General features: G+C 42.9%; 1 protein-coding gene and 1 long non-coding RNA gene across 3 annotated transcripts in view; both read left to right on the forward strand.

The window, feature by feature from the left end:
* gtdc1 (glycosyltransferase-like domain containing 1) overlaps positions 1–9,577 on the forward strand; it is a 12,922-nt gene extending 3,345 nt beyond the window's left edge. Inside the window, exons 2-11 of one of the 2 annotated variants that reach the window (XM_037976016.1) lie at positions 3,019–3,209; positions 3,833–4,000; positions 4,391–4,564; positions 5,039–5,140; positions 5,217–5,333; positions 7,047–7,156; positions 7,787–7,931; positions 8,242–8,312; positions 8,388–8,479; positions 8,565–9,577. In XM_037976016.1, coding sequence (XP_037831944.1) covers positions 3,019–3,209; positions 3,833–4,000; positions 4,391–4,564; positions 5,039–5,140; positions 5,217–5,333; positions 7,047–7,156; positions 7,787–7,931; positions 8,242–8,312; positions 8,388–8,479; positions 8,565–8,639 — 1,245 coding nt within the window. In that variant the 3' untranslated portion in view covers positions 8,640–9,577. The remainder of the gene's footprint in view (positions 1–3,018; positions 3,210–3,832; positions 4,001–4,390; positions 4,565–5,038; positions 5,141–5,216; positions 5,334–7,046; positions 7,157–7,786; positions 7,932–8,241; positions 8,313–8,387; positions 8,480–8,564) is intronic. The other variant, XM_037976017.1, reaches the window with a different exon arrangement.
* A 3,705-nt stretch (positions 9,578–13,282) lies between these two features.
* LOC119617096 overlaps positions 13,283–15,098 on the forward strand; it is a 7,801-nt gene continuing 5,985 nt past the window's right edge. Inside the window, exon 1 of the long non-coding RNA XR_005233278.1 lies at positions 13,283–13,629. This is a non-coding gene — a long non-coding RNA (uncharacterized LOC119617096). The remainder of the gene's footprint in view (positions 13,630–15,098) is intronic.

The following is a 15,098-nucleotide window of genomic DNA, read 5'->3' on the forward strand; positions in this document are numbered from 1 at the left end:
TTCTTACAGACTTTCAGATTGTAGATCTGTAACGTCTTCTGTTCTCCTCTGGTTCCATGTCTTCTGATTTATTCAGAACCTGATGAAAATGTTTAGGAACAGGAACTGTTGGTCCAGAACCACTTGAAGAGGAAGTCCAGAGAACTTGTGGGTCAGAACCACTTCAAACAGAAGTGTTAAAGTGATTCTGACTTGTTCATTTCAGAAGCTGTCCACTTCCGAAGAACTTCTGGGTCAGAACCACTTGAACGGATTACAGGAACTTCTGGATCACTGGAAGAAAAACAGAAAGAGATGAAGTCTGGATCAGACTTTATACATTAAGAATAATTTAAGAACTATGTGTCATTATCTTTCCCAATTGTAGGTTTCTCCCACTTTTTTGTTTTCATTTTTAACTCTTTGTTTTGTAGCATTTTTTTCTTCATTCATGTATTTATTTATTTTTCAGTTTGCCTGCCATGAAGCTGCTGTTCCCCATCAGTCTGATAACTGAACAGGCTTGTCTTCATGTTGACCCCCCCAGCCGTCCTGGTGTCTCTGAAGCTGATAATTCATGACAAACGAGAAATTCTTTCATTTGACTTCAGTTTTGCTAAATGTCTGAATGCTGTCGGCTCTGAAATGTCTGTCTGCAGAGTAAAATCCTCCACGGTGAGGTCTGAAGTTTAAATGAGTTGACAGCTCTTTATTCTGGAGGTCAAAAGGTTGAACATGATGAGTTAATCAGCCCTCAGACACATTTTCATATTTCACATTATTTGGACGCATTCAGGAAACAGAATGGGCCGTTTTGAGCACAATAGCTGACATTGTGCTTCTGTTTCCAATCAGATTCTTATTTCTGACACATTTGCATGGAGGCGACTCGTTGGTATCTGTCTCCGGCAGAAGAAACAGCTCATTTCCTTCTCCTGATATGAGCGGCAGCAGCAGATATGGGCTGATTGGGCCGTCTGTGGGCGAACGCTGAGTGCTGCTGCTGCTGTATTAGCTCCCATTGTGGGCAGCTAAATGGAGGGTGGACTGGAAATCTTTGGGAGGGGATTCAGTGGAAGAACGGGAAGCTCAGGGACCGTAAGCTGTCCACTTCCTGCCGCCGGCTGCGTAAACCTCCCCGCAGCATAATGGACTCCTATCAGGACACAAATAGATGGATGTTCTAAGGCTTCTGTGGTTTGTAGCTGCAGAGTTAACTGTTTGCACAACAATAGTTGTTCATTTACGTTCTGAAAGAAGGATGAGCTGCCTCCATCAGGCTGGTTTTTTTTGGTCGCTTCGTCCTCAGAACATTTCAGGTTGATTTCTGTCAGTAACATTACATATATTGATGCTAAACCCTGACAATAATGTAGAAAAGTTAGGTTACTTTATTTATACCCAAGGGTAGATTTGTTTTGCAGTGATTCAAAGCATACATATCCGTGCACACATACACTGTAAAAAGTAAAAACATAACCAAAAACCCTGTCATAATGTTCAGATCAAAGTCGGACACAAATAAAAAGAGTAAGACTGAAAAATTAGAATAAAATATACATCAAAAGTGTTGAAATAAAAATAACACTAGATTTCATTTAAATGAAATCTGTTAAAAACCGCTAAGAGCATCGGACTCATTTCAGCTCGTTTGCTTCAATAACAGCAGTAGGAACAAAGCTGTTCTTTAAAACGTCTTGTTCTACATTTAGGGCCTAAAAACTCCGTCTGGAGAGAAGAAGCTGAAACTCACTATGAAGGGGAAACATCTTTTTAAACAGAAGAAGCTATCCGCTGTACCTGGCTGATGTACAGGTATTTGACTGATTGTTGCATCTCTCCAGTCACAAACAACACTCAATGTTGTTTGACCAAACAATGACACCAAGAAAAGGATAAAATAGGTTCCATAAAAGTACAATAAAACAGTCATTATGGTTCGGTCAATGGTAAAATAGCAGAGTTTTCTTAGACAGAAAAGGCTCTGATGGGCCTTTTTGCACACTGTGTTGTAGTTGGCTTCAAAGTTGAATTTATCATCCAAAACTGTCCCAAGATATTTGTAAAACTGCACACTCTCGATGGCTTGACCTTAAATTAAAATGTCTTCATGTTAAAGTCAATGATCATATCTTGGAGGTAAGAGTCGTCGGTCACCGGGTCGTGACTGCTTTCGTTTTCCTCAAACAGACTGACAATAACAGAATAATGAACCTGCTGTCATGTCTGCTCTGACACGTTTGTGTACAGTATAAAAAGTAAAGGTGACAGTACACAGCCTTGAGGTGACCCAGTAGAAGAATGTTTAAAATCTGAAAGACAATTATTCACTCTTACTTTCTGTGTCCTGTGTAGGCAAGTCTTATTATAAATATAGTGAAAAACTGGATTCAGCTCATTGGCACATTTTACAGAACGGCCACATACATTATCAGGTCTGTGGCTTTTGTTCACACTGAAAAGCCTTTTTAACATCCTGAAGGCTGTTGTTAAAGTGCTGTGTGTCTTTGAGGTTATGAACTAGTTTATGGATTTCCTCGCAAAAATCACAGGTATCAAAATGATCATAAAAGGAGATAAAAGCATTTGCCAGATCGAAGTGATGCGGGTGCTTTGTGTCTTCATACTAGTCCATGCTGAACCAAGTTTGTTTGTGGAAAGACTGCAGGCTGATAGGACCAGTATGTTTTCATCACCTTCATCTTGTAACTGTACGACAAATTTATTAAATAAAAAGAAAAACTTGGACAAAACAGGTCCAAGTCACATCCAGTTCAAAGAGAACCGATTCCGATACAAACCTATTATATCTCTAGCCTTACTGACATTCATCCAGAACCTGACTAAATCATTCGGAGGTCAAAGGTCACTCAGAGAGAACACTGTATGCTCAGGTAGTAACCACTGACACATAATAACTAAACTTGGACATGATGCTCGTTGTTTCTTTACCATGATGGGTGGAATCGGTACCATCATTTTTGTTGATGCTCCTGCTGGGGTGGGTCCGACTGTTGATGCCTCTGGTCTCTTCGTCAGGTCAGTCGACTTCCCAGTGTTCTGCTGTTGGAGGCGTTTTATGGCGGCTCTCACAAACAGCTGATTGACCTTCTGAAGGAAAACATCGAAGACTGCTCCGTCTTCACACTACCTGCCAAAAAATGGCACTGGAGAGCAAGAACAGCAGCCCTGTACTTCAGCCAGATCGTTCCAACATGTCCCTCATACAGGTGAGTCTCTGTTACAGAAACAAACAACCAGGTCTTAGTACTGCTGAGAAGACTAAAGATTTTATTATAAAGTATGTAATAATATTAATTATCCTAAAAAATCCTCAATGAAATGAACCAAGTTGTTTAAGTTTGTAAAGAATCGTTCCATTCCTTCCTCCAACACTTAAAGATGTTCTGTCACTGACCAGAACCTGTTCGTGGTGGTCTGAGGACTGAAGGGGGCAACAGTTTTGTCTTCAGGTTTTTTTTTTTCTTTCTTTCCTCTTGAAGACAAAGACTGAGTTTTACAGCCAAATAAAAAGTGTTATTATTCAGTTTCTGAACCCGAGCTGATTAGCCCTAACTAAGAATCAGAACTGATAAAACCAGACTGAGATTGTGTCGCTTCTTCTGGATCTTCATGTGATCTGATTTGAAGATTCACGTGGTCTCTTCTAGACCTTTGTTTGGTCTCTTTTGGACAGTGATCAGGTCCTTTAGACCACGTGGTCTCTTTTAGTCCCCTATGTGTTTTCCTCTGGACCTCTGTGAGCTAATTCTTTCTGTTGGTTCTTTAGGATTGTGAGTCATTGTGTGAAATTGTGAGATTGGTTCATTAGCATTGTATTTTGTTTCTGCAGAGTCCTGTTCAGCAGCTCGGTTCTGAACCTTTGTGAGCTGGTGGCTCTCAGACCAGATCTGGCTTGTTTGAAGAAGGTTTTGTACTTCCACGAGAACCAGCTGGTATATCCGGTTCGGAAGGACCAGGACAGAGACTTCCAGTATGGATACAACCAGGTGCTGTCATGGTAAACGCCCATCTATTGATATTATTGTGTATGTTTGTGTGTTGTTTTTTTGTCCCCCTGGGGGTGGGGGGTCCTGGATCTGTTATTGATCATAAAACACTGTTATATATGTACTTAAGTTCTGAGCTGCAGGCTGATTGGTTCATGGCCAGGTCCCTGGACTAACTCGAGGTTCAAATCAGGATTATCAGTGCCACAAAGCTAGTTCACGTCTACCAGGACCTGTTACCATGGTAACTGATGCTGGAAACCTAACCTGCTCCAGGGATGTTACGTCCTGACACTGTCCACCAAATACTGTCCTCAAACTGCCCCCACACAGTTCAGTTACTGTCCCCAAACTGTCCAAATACTCTGGTTGTGTCTTAGCTCTGGTTTCCATGTCGGCAGCTTGGTGTCAGATGTGGTCGTGTTCAACTCGCACTTCAACATGAACTCCTTCCTGTCTTCCATTCGGTCGTTCATGAAGAAGATCCCAGACCACCGACCCAAAGACCTGGACCAGCTAATCCGTCCTAAGTGTGTGGTTCTGAGCTACCCGATCCAGTTCCCTGATGTCAACAGGTCAGTGAGATAAGCATCAACTACTCAAACATGAAGATGGTCCACAACATGATCTGGTGTTTGCACAGCCTCAGATGGACCGGTTCTGATATTTTACTTGAGCTGTTCTGATCCGGTTTCTGTAGTTTTTGTTGGCGTTCTGACAGTGATTGTGGTTTTAGATCTTCATTGACAGTTAGATGGAACCAAAGTGGAAGGAGGTGCAGCCATGGTTGATCCTCATCTTTAATCAGTGATGACATCATCATTACATCATCAGCACATTCATGAGGTCATGCCGTTAAATTCTCAGATGTACTCCTGGATCTGATTTCCCAGAATTCACGGAGGCACAGACAGCTTGAAGCTGACAGAAACAAAACATGTAGTGCAGCAATTCATGTCCACAATGAAAAAGCAAAAAAAGAAAAGCATGTCCTTGTTCATGCATCCATTCTGAAATCCAACTGTAGTTCTGGTTCTGATGTTTTTCAGTCTGCTACCTGAGCACAAACGAATGAGGTGTCTTCGTGGCTCTGCAGAGACGTCTCAGGCTGATGACATCATCACTCCACAGGACGAGCAGCAGACTGTTGGGTAATCTCTTCAGATCATCAGCATACTGAGGCTAATCATGTATAGATGATTAAACCTGATGGTTCTGACCCAACAGGTCTGAAGAGGGTTTCTGTAACGGCACTTGTGAGTCCAGGCCCGTTCTGACACCTGTCAGGGGGGTGGAGTCTGCAGACGAGGTGGAACCTCTACACATTGTATGGCCTCACAGGTGGTGAGTTACACCTCCTGTTTGGTTTATTCAGCTGTTTCTACAGTGCATGTTTTAAACGATTCTCCAGAACCTGATGAAGGATCATAGCGGCCCAAATTGATTGACAGGCAGCACAGGGCTGAGAACATACATCTGTGGGTTCGCCCACAGATGTATGAGACATTTCTCTGGATCTAACAATAGATAGGCATACGAGCCAATCAGAAATAGTGTGGGGGTGGGCTTTGGGTCTTGGCAAAACTTTAATTCAGATCCAGCAGTTGTTCCGTGTGCCATCCACTGTCACTGTTTCCCACACTGAGCATGGGCCACAAGTTTATGAAGCCAGGGTAAGACACTAAAGATGTCGTTAAAGACATAAAGAATAAATGGCGCTGGGCTCGGAGAGAGGAGGTGGGTCGGGATGGAGAACCTTTTGGAAGCTGGTGCCAAAAGCTCCGGCAGCCTGGTGCATGTTTTTGCACTTGTGTGCAAGGAGGCTGCTGTATGGAACGGGCGGGAAAATGGTTTTGTCATGGCACAAATCAGACCCTAGTCATAAAGCAAACAAGAAAGTTCAGGCTCGGGATCAATTTCTACTATCAGCCCTGGTTTTATATTTATATGTCAGAGTCCAATGTTGGTGTTTCAGAGTCTGATCAGAACTTTCTGCTCTGTTTTTATCTTGAAATGTTTTTGAACGTCAGTGAAGATGGTGTCAGACTGCAGGTTAAACAGAACTAGAACCTCTGCAGAACAGGGGCAGGGTGGGGTGAAATAGATTTTCAGCTGTCTGAAGGACTTCCCGTTGGTGCTTGAGTGTCAGGTTCTGGTGATCTGCATCAGATTTAATCTGTTAATCCCTTATGAAGTTGTCTTAGATTGAATCCGTTTCAGTTTTCCCACGTCTGTAACAAACATGTGGAGCACAGCTGCTGCTGTCAGAGTAAAGATAAAAACCTGGAACCCAAACTGAAACTAGTTTCACAAGAGAGCAGACCGATGACTGAAATATCCTGGTGTAGAATCTCAGTCGTCCAGGACATGGCAAATCCCTAACATTTGAAAACACGAAGCAACTGGACTGAAGAGGGCATGAAGGAAGCCATTTTAGTCAAATAAGAATGACCGACTTTAAACAGAGGAGGAGGTTTTAGATTCCAGCATTGAGCCTGATCCCCAATCAGTTTCACTCTGCCTTCATGCAGGTGATCAAAACATCTCTCTATGAGCCAGGCTAACAAAGATGCTAACAACCCTCAGGAGGGAGGGGAGGGAGATTAATCTGCATGTGAGTTTAGCTGTAAGTAACCTTGCAGTCAGGTTTGAGTTTAAGCAGCCTCAGTAACATTGTTAATGTGGAGGTTAAATGACGTATCCTGATTCAAAATAACACCAAGGTTCTTTACATTCAAACTAGATGTCAAATTCTGGCCATCCAGTTCATTAGGTTTTATAGATAAATATAACTGAGTATCATCAGCATAACATGGAAATTTACTCCATGCTGTCTAATAACTTCACCTAATGAAGCATAAATAAAGTAAAGTATTGGTCCGGGCACTGACCCCTGAAGAACTTCATGACTAACACTGGTGTATGAAGAAGATTCATGATTATCAAAAACTGGAATCTATCAAATAAACATGATTTCAACCAGCTTAGAACTGTCACAGAAATATAAATATGAGGAGGATTCACTGACAGGATCTCCTCCTGTGTTTCTGTTCGAAGGGAACACGATAAAAACCCAGAGCTGTTCTTCAACACGCTGCTCAAACTTAAGGAGAGGCGACTCAACTTCCATGTGTCTGTGCTCGGGGAGACGTTCACAGATGTTCCAGGTACACACACAGTTAACACACTGTAATACCACAGTTAACAAACTGTAAACACACAGTTAACACACTGTAAACACACAGTTAACACACTGTAAACACACAGTTAACACACTGTACACACACAGTTAACACACTGTAAACACACAAACAGAGCATGCCATATTTCCAGGGACAGCACTTTCACAGTAGAGGGTGACACGGGAGTGGATTTGACCTACCACTCCTGTACTCAGGTTTTTGTTTCTTCATGCAGTCTTTAGGAAACACATTGAGTTTGATTTGATCTTCTCCCCATTCTTTCTTAGATTATTTTGTGTTCTGTCGTTTTATTTCAAAAGATATGACAACACAAACAGTTTACCTTAGGTGAAGAAACCCAAACGTAACATATAAAGTTTCATTTGACTAATTTATTGTTGTTGTTCTTTGAAACAGTGATGTTGCTTTTATGTTTTAAATGTTAAAAACAACAACAACAACAACAAAAACTGCACTAAGCAAGAAAACTGTCCTTAACAAACTAAAGAGCTTAAAGGCATAACTTCACAGTTCACATACTGCACCTAAGGTTTGGAGATAAGGACCTGGTTATCAAATTTTACAGAATGATGATGTGTTTGTATCATCCTTCAGAGAGCTTCTCTTCAGCCCGTCATCTCCTTGAGTCCAACATCCTAAACTGGGGCTTCCTGTCCAGTAAGGATCAGTATCTGCAGGTTCTCTGTGACGCAGATGTGGTCGTCTCCACCTCTAAACACGAGTTCTTTGGCGTTGCCATGTGAGTCCTTACCTGCTTCACCTGCAAGTTAACCTGTTTATGTGTCCTTTGTGTGGGGGTGAATGTCCTCCTGGTTCCTGGTGAACTTTGTCCTCCTGGTTCCTGGTGAACATTGTCCTCCTGGTTCCTGGTGAACATTGTCCTCCTGGTTCCTGGTGAACTTTGTCCTCCTCATACAGTTAATCATGGTTATCATAGCCCTGGGTATTGACGGTGGTGTTTCTTTTCTCTAAGCTCAGTTAAACTTTGTTCAGCACAGTTCTCTCAGATTATTCCTGTTTTTTGGGATGTTGTTTTGATCCTGTTTCAGGTTGGAAGCTGTACACTGTGGTTGTTTCCCTTTGTGTCCCAAGGCGTTGGTGTATCCTGAAATCTTCCCAGGTAAACACACCTGTCACCTGTCTTCTCTGTGCACAGTACTTGTACACCACACCTGTTCTTATGTTTCAATTCCAGAAGCATACCTATACTCCACACCGGAGCAGCTCTGTAAGCGTCTGCAGCAGTTCTGTAGGAGGCCCAGTGTCCCCCGCAAACACGTCGTCATGGTAACACCATCTGTTGATGTTCCTCAGGTTCTTGTATGTTCTTGGCTAAAAGATGAGGCAGATAAAAGTGGCTTTGGTTCTGCAGGTGGACACGTCGTTGTTCTCCTGGGCCTTCCTGAAGCCACAGTTTCAGACTTTGCTTACAGCTGATGCTCCCTGAATGCACCATGAGTTTGGGTCTTATGATACTCAGTCCTTTTTACTCCAAATCACACCTTCATGTCTGCTGTGAGCCAGGTAAACAAAGACCCTGCTGACCCTCAGGAGGGAGGGGAGGGAGATTGATCTGCATGTGAGTTCAGCTGCATAAATGGAGCATCTCATGCAGTTTAAAGCTTGGAACTCTCCAGATGAAATTGAAAATATTCATGGAAGAAAAGCAAAACATCTACGACTACAGAATAGAAGTCCAATTGCTTTGATTTTTACATTTTTTACATGTTTATGGGAGTGTTTTTTTAAGATGCACAAGGAGTAATAACAAAAACTGTGACATCATCAGAGGAAGAGGAACAGTAATAAGGCTGCTTCAGTGCGTTCAAGTGAACAGAACCTGAGGAAACTTGCATAAAACAGGACTTATTGTTGGTTTAAAGTGAACTAGTCTTTGCTGGGAGTGAGAGAAACAGAACCACGCCGGTTCCCTTTGAGGCGTCTTTCAGAAACAGCAACAGTAATTTGATGCTTCAGGATGAAGCTTGCTTGCTTCTGCAGAGCTGTGATTGTGATTGTGACACCTGGAGCATCGACCCGCTGAGGTCTTCCTGTTGATGTCTCTTCATTACGGAGCGACCTGCAGCAGCCATTCTACAGAAACTAACCATGTAGGTTTAAAATCCAAACTCATCTCTTTATCTTCATCTCACTGAATTTCTTCAGTAAAATAAACCATGTTTGTTTTTTGTCTTTGTTTCTCTGGTGAACTCAAAAAAATGGACATTAGCTGAGCATTTTCTATTTTACAAATCCACTTAACACCCTGGTAATGTCAACAGGACAGCTGGGCCTTTTATGTGGATTAGTTTGAGTTTTTTGTTTAACAGTATTATTTTCTGTTCATAGAAATCAGACTAAAAATAAACTCGTAAAAAAAATCAAGTATTTAATCATTTGTTGTTTTATTTTGATTCAGTTTTACCTGTTTATTCACTTTTTTTTCATTGCGCTTTTCATCAAGTTTTGATACATTTTTGGTGAACTTTCTGCAGAAATGTTTAAGAATATCTGAAGCTCCAACATCCATCAACTTTCTTCTCCAACTCCCAGCAGAAGGTTGGGACTTCCTTTTCTAATAATCTATGCTATGGCTGAGCCAGAAGAGTAGATCTGAATTCTTTATTTTGAAACTCTAGGTTCAGACCCCTTAATGTTTGTCCTGAATCCTGTCGACCCTCAGACTTAATTTGCCTGAATGTCAAAAGTCTGATTAGCAGCATGAAGTCTAAAATAATTCAGGATTTCTGGGGTAGAAGAAGAGCGCCCAGCTGTGAGAGGCAGCAGAGGATCATGGGTGTTGTAGTTTGTGGATGTTGTTTGTCAGCACGTCAGCAACAGATAATCTGTCGATGATCAGAAAGTTTCTGAGAGCTGCAGAGTGATGATCAGGATGAGGATTTCATCAGATGCTCTTCATCTCAGAGTGCCACTCTGCAATCTTCAAACAGGGAGATTAAAACAGGAATTACACTTTAATCTGCAATAATCCAACGAGCTCGGACACTCGAGAGCAGAGTTATCCTGAGGGCTGACAACACTGTCAATCAACACTGGATTACCCTTCAAATTAGCACCGGGACTTTTTGTTAATTTGTGTCGTGTCTGATTAATCTGCCATCTGAAGATCAAACTGATTAAACTCAGCTTCCAGCTGCTTCGGTTCTCTGAGGTCTGAGCAGCAGAGCATCTATTGTGATTCTGGAGGAGCATCAGAGATGGTGATCCCTGCAGGAAATGAGGTCACAGCGATGAGCAGCTGATATCAGTGGTTAAAGTTCTGTTCCACTTTCCTGTTGGGTCTGACTTCCTGTCCTGTGAATCTGTTTCCTGTCTTCTGAAATGGGATTCAGCTGAGAGCTGAAAGTCTGAATCAAGTTTTGAAGGATTAACAGAGAGTTTCTGCTGGCGACCCGTTTAGACCTACACCAGAACTCAGAATCTTTCAGCTTCTTTACAGCTTAGAACAGATCACAGGAAACATTGTTTTTATTTTGTCGGAGAGCGAAATTACATAAAAATAAAACTATAGTACAGAGGTAGGAATGGTGGATCTGTCTAATACCTGGATCTCAGTCCATATCCAGACATTAGCCATGTCTATCAGAAACCATGTTATCTGGCTCAACAACAGGTCATAGACACATCCATCACCAAGCCTGACGGCACTCTGAGCTCCAGGCATTAGACATGTCCATCAGAAAGCATTCATCTGATGGATGTGTCTAATACCTGGAGATTTGGTCAGTTCTGATTGTGTTTTAACCCAGAATAACATCCCTTTGTGTTTGATATAAAACTGTTATAGACTGTGTGTGCGCGATCATTTTAGGACCATTTCTACTAAATGCACCAAATTATCAGGACCTTCTGCTACATTTGGGGTCCAAAGTCCTGTCCTCATATGTTCTAACACCCTTCTTTACGGTAAATGAAATGAATGTAAGATGAATGGACGTCAATGTACAGTCCTCATAAGGACTGTCCAGTTGATGGCCCTCACGGGGCCTCAGAAACTGATCTGTCTGTTTTTACGTCTCGATGGGAACACTGAGTGTTGATCAGTGACACTCGCTCCCTGAGGTTCGCCCTGGCTGCTGGCTCAGTTTCAGCTTTTCTGATGGTCACTGTGACATCAGACCAGATCAGATGTCTGTGCCACGGCTGCAGAGGTGGATGAGAGTATTTATGCAGCTGTTGTTCTTCATTCTCCTCCTCCTCACTCTGAAACACTGACTTCCTGTCACTCCGGTCTCTGAGGGCCTCGAAGGCCCTGGGCCCCTCCTAGGTGAGGGCACCAACACAAACAAGAGTTGCAGCTGACCTCAGATCAGGTTAACTTGGAGCAGATGGGAAAAATGTTCCAGTGGAAATAAAGACGTCTGATGGGTCAGCTGCTGCAGAAATAAAGAACAGAAGAAGAAGATTGAAGTGAAGAAAATCGGAGTTGAACAGGAGTTAGAATTGAAAATAAGTGGTTTGAGATGATGGGATGAATTTTTCATGTAGGCTGGTTTGAAGCATCCAGCCTTCAGAGGAAACAAAGACAGGATCCGGTGTCAGACCCGCCTCGCTCTCTCTCTTAGCAGATTGTTTGAAGGAGTTTGCAGCTTTCATACTGAGAGATGCTGTACAGACAAAATTCCAGAAATTGCACATAAATGGTCCAATGTAACACGTTTCTGCACACCTTTCCTCCATACGTCCCAGTTTATGTGGAATAGATGTACACATGTCCTCGGTGTGATTCTCGTCACTGTGATCAAAAATGATGTCTACTGTAGATGCAGGAAAATGAGACAGCTGCTCTTTGTCCCACTGTCCTCTGGTGTTTACACCGTGCCATGTGTGAAGCTGTGCTTGTCAGAGCAGAGCACACCTGCAGGAGGAACTAAAAGGTTAAACGGTCAGAAATAAAGGTGGAAGTGAAGGACAGCTGTCCATCACCTCTTATCCACTAATGTTAGACACCACTTTCTGCAGGAGGTACACACTATTATTGTAAATGAAGTGAACCAGGGGCGCAGATCTGAGACTGAGGCGTTTCCAACTTTATTAACATAATTATTGTAAACACAGGCAGTCAGGGGCTTGGCAGAATTTAGATGCTTATTTACTTAATAGTTGCTGTGAAGAAACGTGTCACTGGGCATTGATAGAGCGTATCAGCCACAGTGTGGGGGAATATCATATATCTGGGCATCATACAGATGACTGGCATGACTCGACCTGTCAGTCAGATCCCTCTGAAAGGCTCCGATTCCAAAGGAACCCAGCGTGGTGAGGACTGGCACCAGCAACACACGGCTCCTCCTAGTATCCCTGTGTAAGGCTGGGCCCAGATCAGCTCAGAGGTCCAACAGAATGGTCCTGGGACTCTGAACCAGATATTAAACCAGGCATCATCATGTGTCAGCAGGTCGAGGGAGGTGATCCCTGAAAACAAGTCCTCCATCAGCACCAAAGCTGCCATTGTTCCACAATTACACACAGAGTTATTTATAGCCACGTGTCATTGTTTACACCTTGTTGACCTCAGGAATTATCACACCTGATTTGTTCTGAATTAATCTGCTGATCCAACACTGTTTCCTTGTGTGGAACACGATGTAATCAAGTTTTTTGTGAGTATGTATTGTTTATACATGAGGCTCCTGGTCCTCAGAATAGGGTCAGATTGGGGTCTTTAGTGTTCCACAATCTGGAACATGGAGCTGATGCAGAACTTACCCACAGAACCATCACATTTATCCATCTTCTAATAACTGATAAGTTCCAGAAAAACTGCCTGGTTCAGAACCAAAAGTAAAAACGGTCTATAAGAACTAAATTTGAGAAGCATCTGCCCCAAAAGGTGCAAATTACCTATAGAACTAGTACCAAAATATAATACGTGCTGAGCAAAAAGGAACTCTGCGTTCAGTTTTGGTCCATCATTACATCAGACCAAACACTAAAACCTGAGGTGGATCTGTGTGGGGTTCAGCCCAGACTCATTAGTCCTCCAGGGGATCAGTCTGGTGTGTTTTGTTGTAAATAGAACCGGATCGTTGAGCTGAGTGGAGAAATGTTTCTGATTCTGATGTGTTTGGATCAGAACTCCTTCAGTGTGTCATTACCTTCATGATGATGATATTGATGTGTTTGTTGTTCGGATCAGAACCTCATCAGTGTGTTGTTACCTTCTTCCCACCCTGATGAGCTGAAATCCCGGGACAGGAAGGTAATCTCTGGGTTTGAGCAGCTGGTTCTGTCCTGGCAGCAGAGTAAAGGTATTTGATGATGATGATGATGATGATGTTGATGTGTTTGCTGTTCGGATCAGAACCTCATCAGTGTGTTTTTACCTTCTCCCTGCCCCGATGAGCTGAAATCCTGGACCAGGCAGTTAATCTCTGGGTTTTAGCGGCTGGTTCTGGCCCGGCAGCAGAAAAAAGGTATTTTCAGCTTCACTCTTAAAGCTGCTTACAGACTTTCATTTGGTTCTTGAGACAAACAGAGAAAACCGTTCGGTGGAGGATTAAAGGGTCAGATTAACAAGGTTTTTACTTCATCTCACCGGGTTTTACTCCAGCACAGTGTTCCTCGCTCTGTGCTTCAGAAAAAATAAAACTATTCCGACTCAGCTGGACCGACCCACCTAAGCCATGCTGTGGACCGCAGGTGGTTCTGCTGCTCCTCCTGGTCTATCTGAAGGTCATTGGGGTCTGTTTTAGTTGCAGAGTCTCTATGAGGGTTTCTGAAGTCTGTCCACTTCATCAGACGGAAGGAGACACTCGGAGCTCCTCTTCTTCTGTTGTTTTGTTTATGTGACAGCAAAAGTTCTGATTGATTATTAAGTTTGTCCTCTTGACAAATTGAGTTTGAAACTAGAAATAATCAACTGTTTGGGAGCAGAAGGTTTCTCTTTTTGTTCTTTGATGAAGAAATGTTAATGTTTCATTTAGAAAGAACAGCAGCTCGTTCATTATTCAGGATTTCAGTCACAATAAGACACTGAATGCCTCTCTCTCAAGAAAAATATTTTTTAAAATTCTTTTTCATTCAGTAAATGAGAAATGCTCCAACTCAGTCTTGTTGTTGTGAACTCTCCACCCAGACATCTTCAGGCTCTCAGTCTGTAATGTCTCTCTGTGCTCATTTGCTTTCTGTCTGTGTTCTGAAGTCATCTCTTGTCAGACAGTTTAAAGGTTGAAGCTGCCTCTGATGAAGAGGAGCAATGATGAAGACCTGGGTTTGGGTTCTCTCTCAGTCACATTGAAGAGCAGCAGATCCATGATGCTCCTCGGCAGCCAATCTGAGGCAGCAAGCTGCGAGGAGGAACTAATTTATTTGGAGGAAAACACAGCATTAAAGGGCAGATTTAAGCACATTTAAAGGAAGGTAACGCTTCCTGAAGGAGACTCTTTAATGTCGTGTCCACGGGACAAACGCACATCAAAGGCAGACGATGATCCAAATGAAATACTGCCGGATTAAAGGCAGGGGCAGGTGGCCCCCAGACTGTCCTCTCTGGCAGCGTTGCCGGGCACGCCGCCTCACTGAGCGCACTCCAACTGCTGCAGAGCGAGCGCTGAGCTATCGTTCCCCGAATGCAAATTAAATCCAGTCTGCTTAGAATTCCTGCAGGAGGATTCTGCTCCGCTCACTTATCAGCCCGGCTCTGGGGAAGGGGGTGTTATATGAATAGGTGCCATGCTCCGCAAAACCTCCCCCTTCCCTGTACAAACCAGAGAAGGCCATGTTTGGTGTTCCACAAGAAGAGATCAGGGAGCCTTCTGACCTCGGATATGGTCACATCACAGAGGACAGGCACCTGCAAGAGACACATTTCTCTCAGAGTTATTTATCATGATGCATTCTTACAACCCAGAGACTGGACTCCTCTGAGGTGTAGAACCTGAGA

Source organism: Kryptolebias marmoratus, linkage group LG6, assembly GCF_001649575.2.
Source record: "Kryptolebias marmoratus isolate JLee-2015 linkage group LG6, ASM164957v2, whole genome shotgun sequence".
Taxonomy (NCBI): domain Eukaryota; kingdom Metazoa; phylum Chordata; class Actinopteri; order Cyprinodontiformes; family Rivulidae; genus Kryptolebias; species Kryptolebias marmoratus.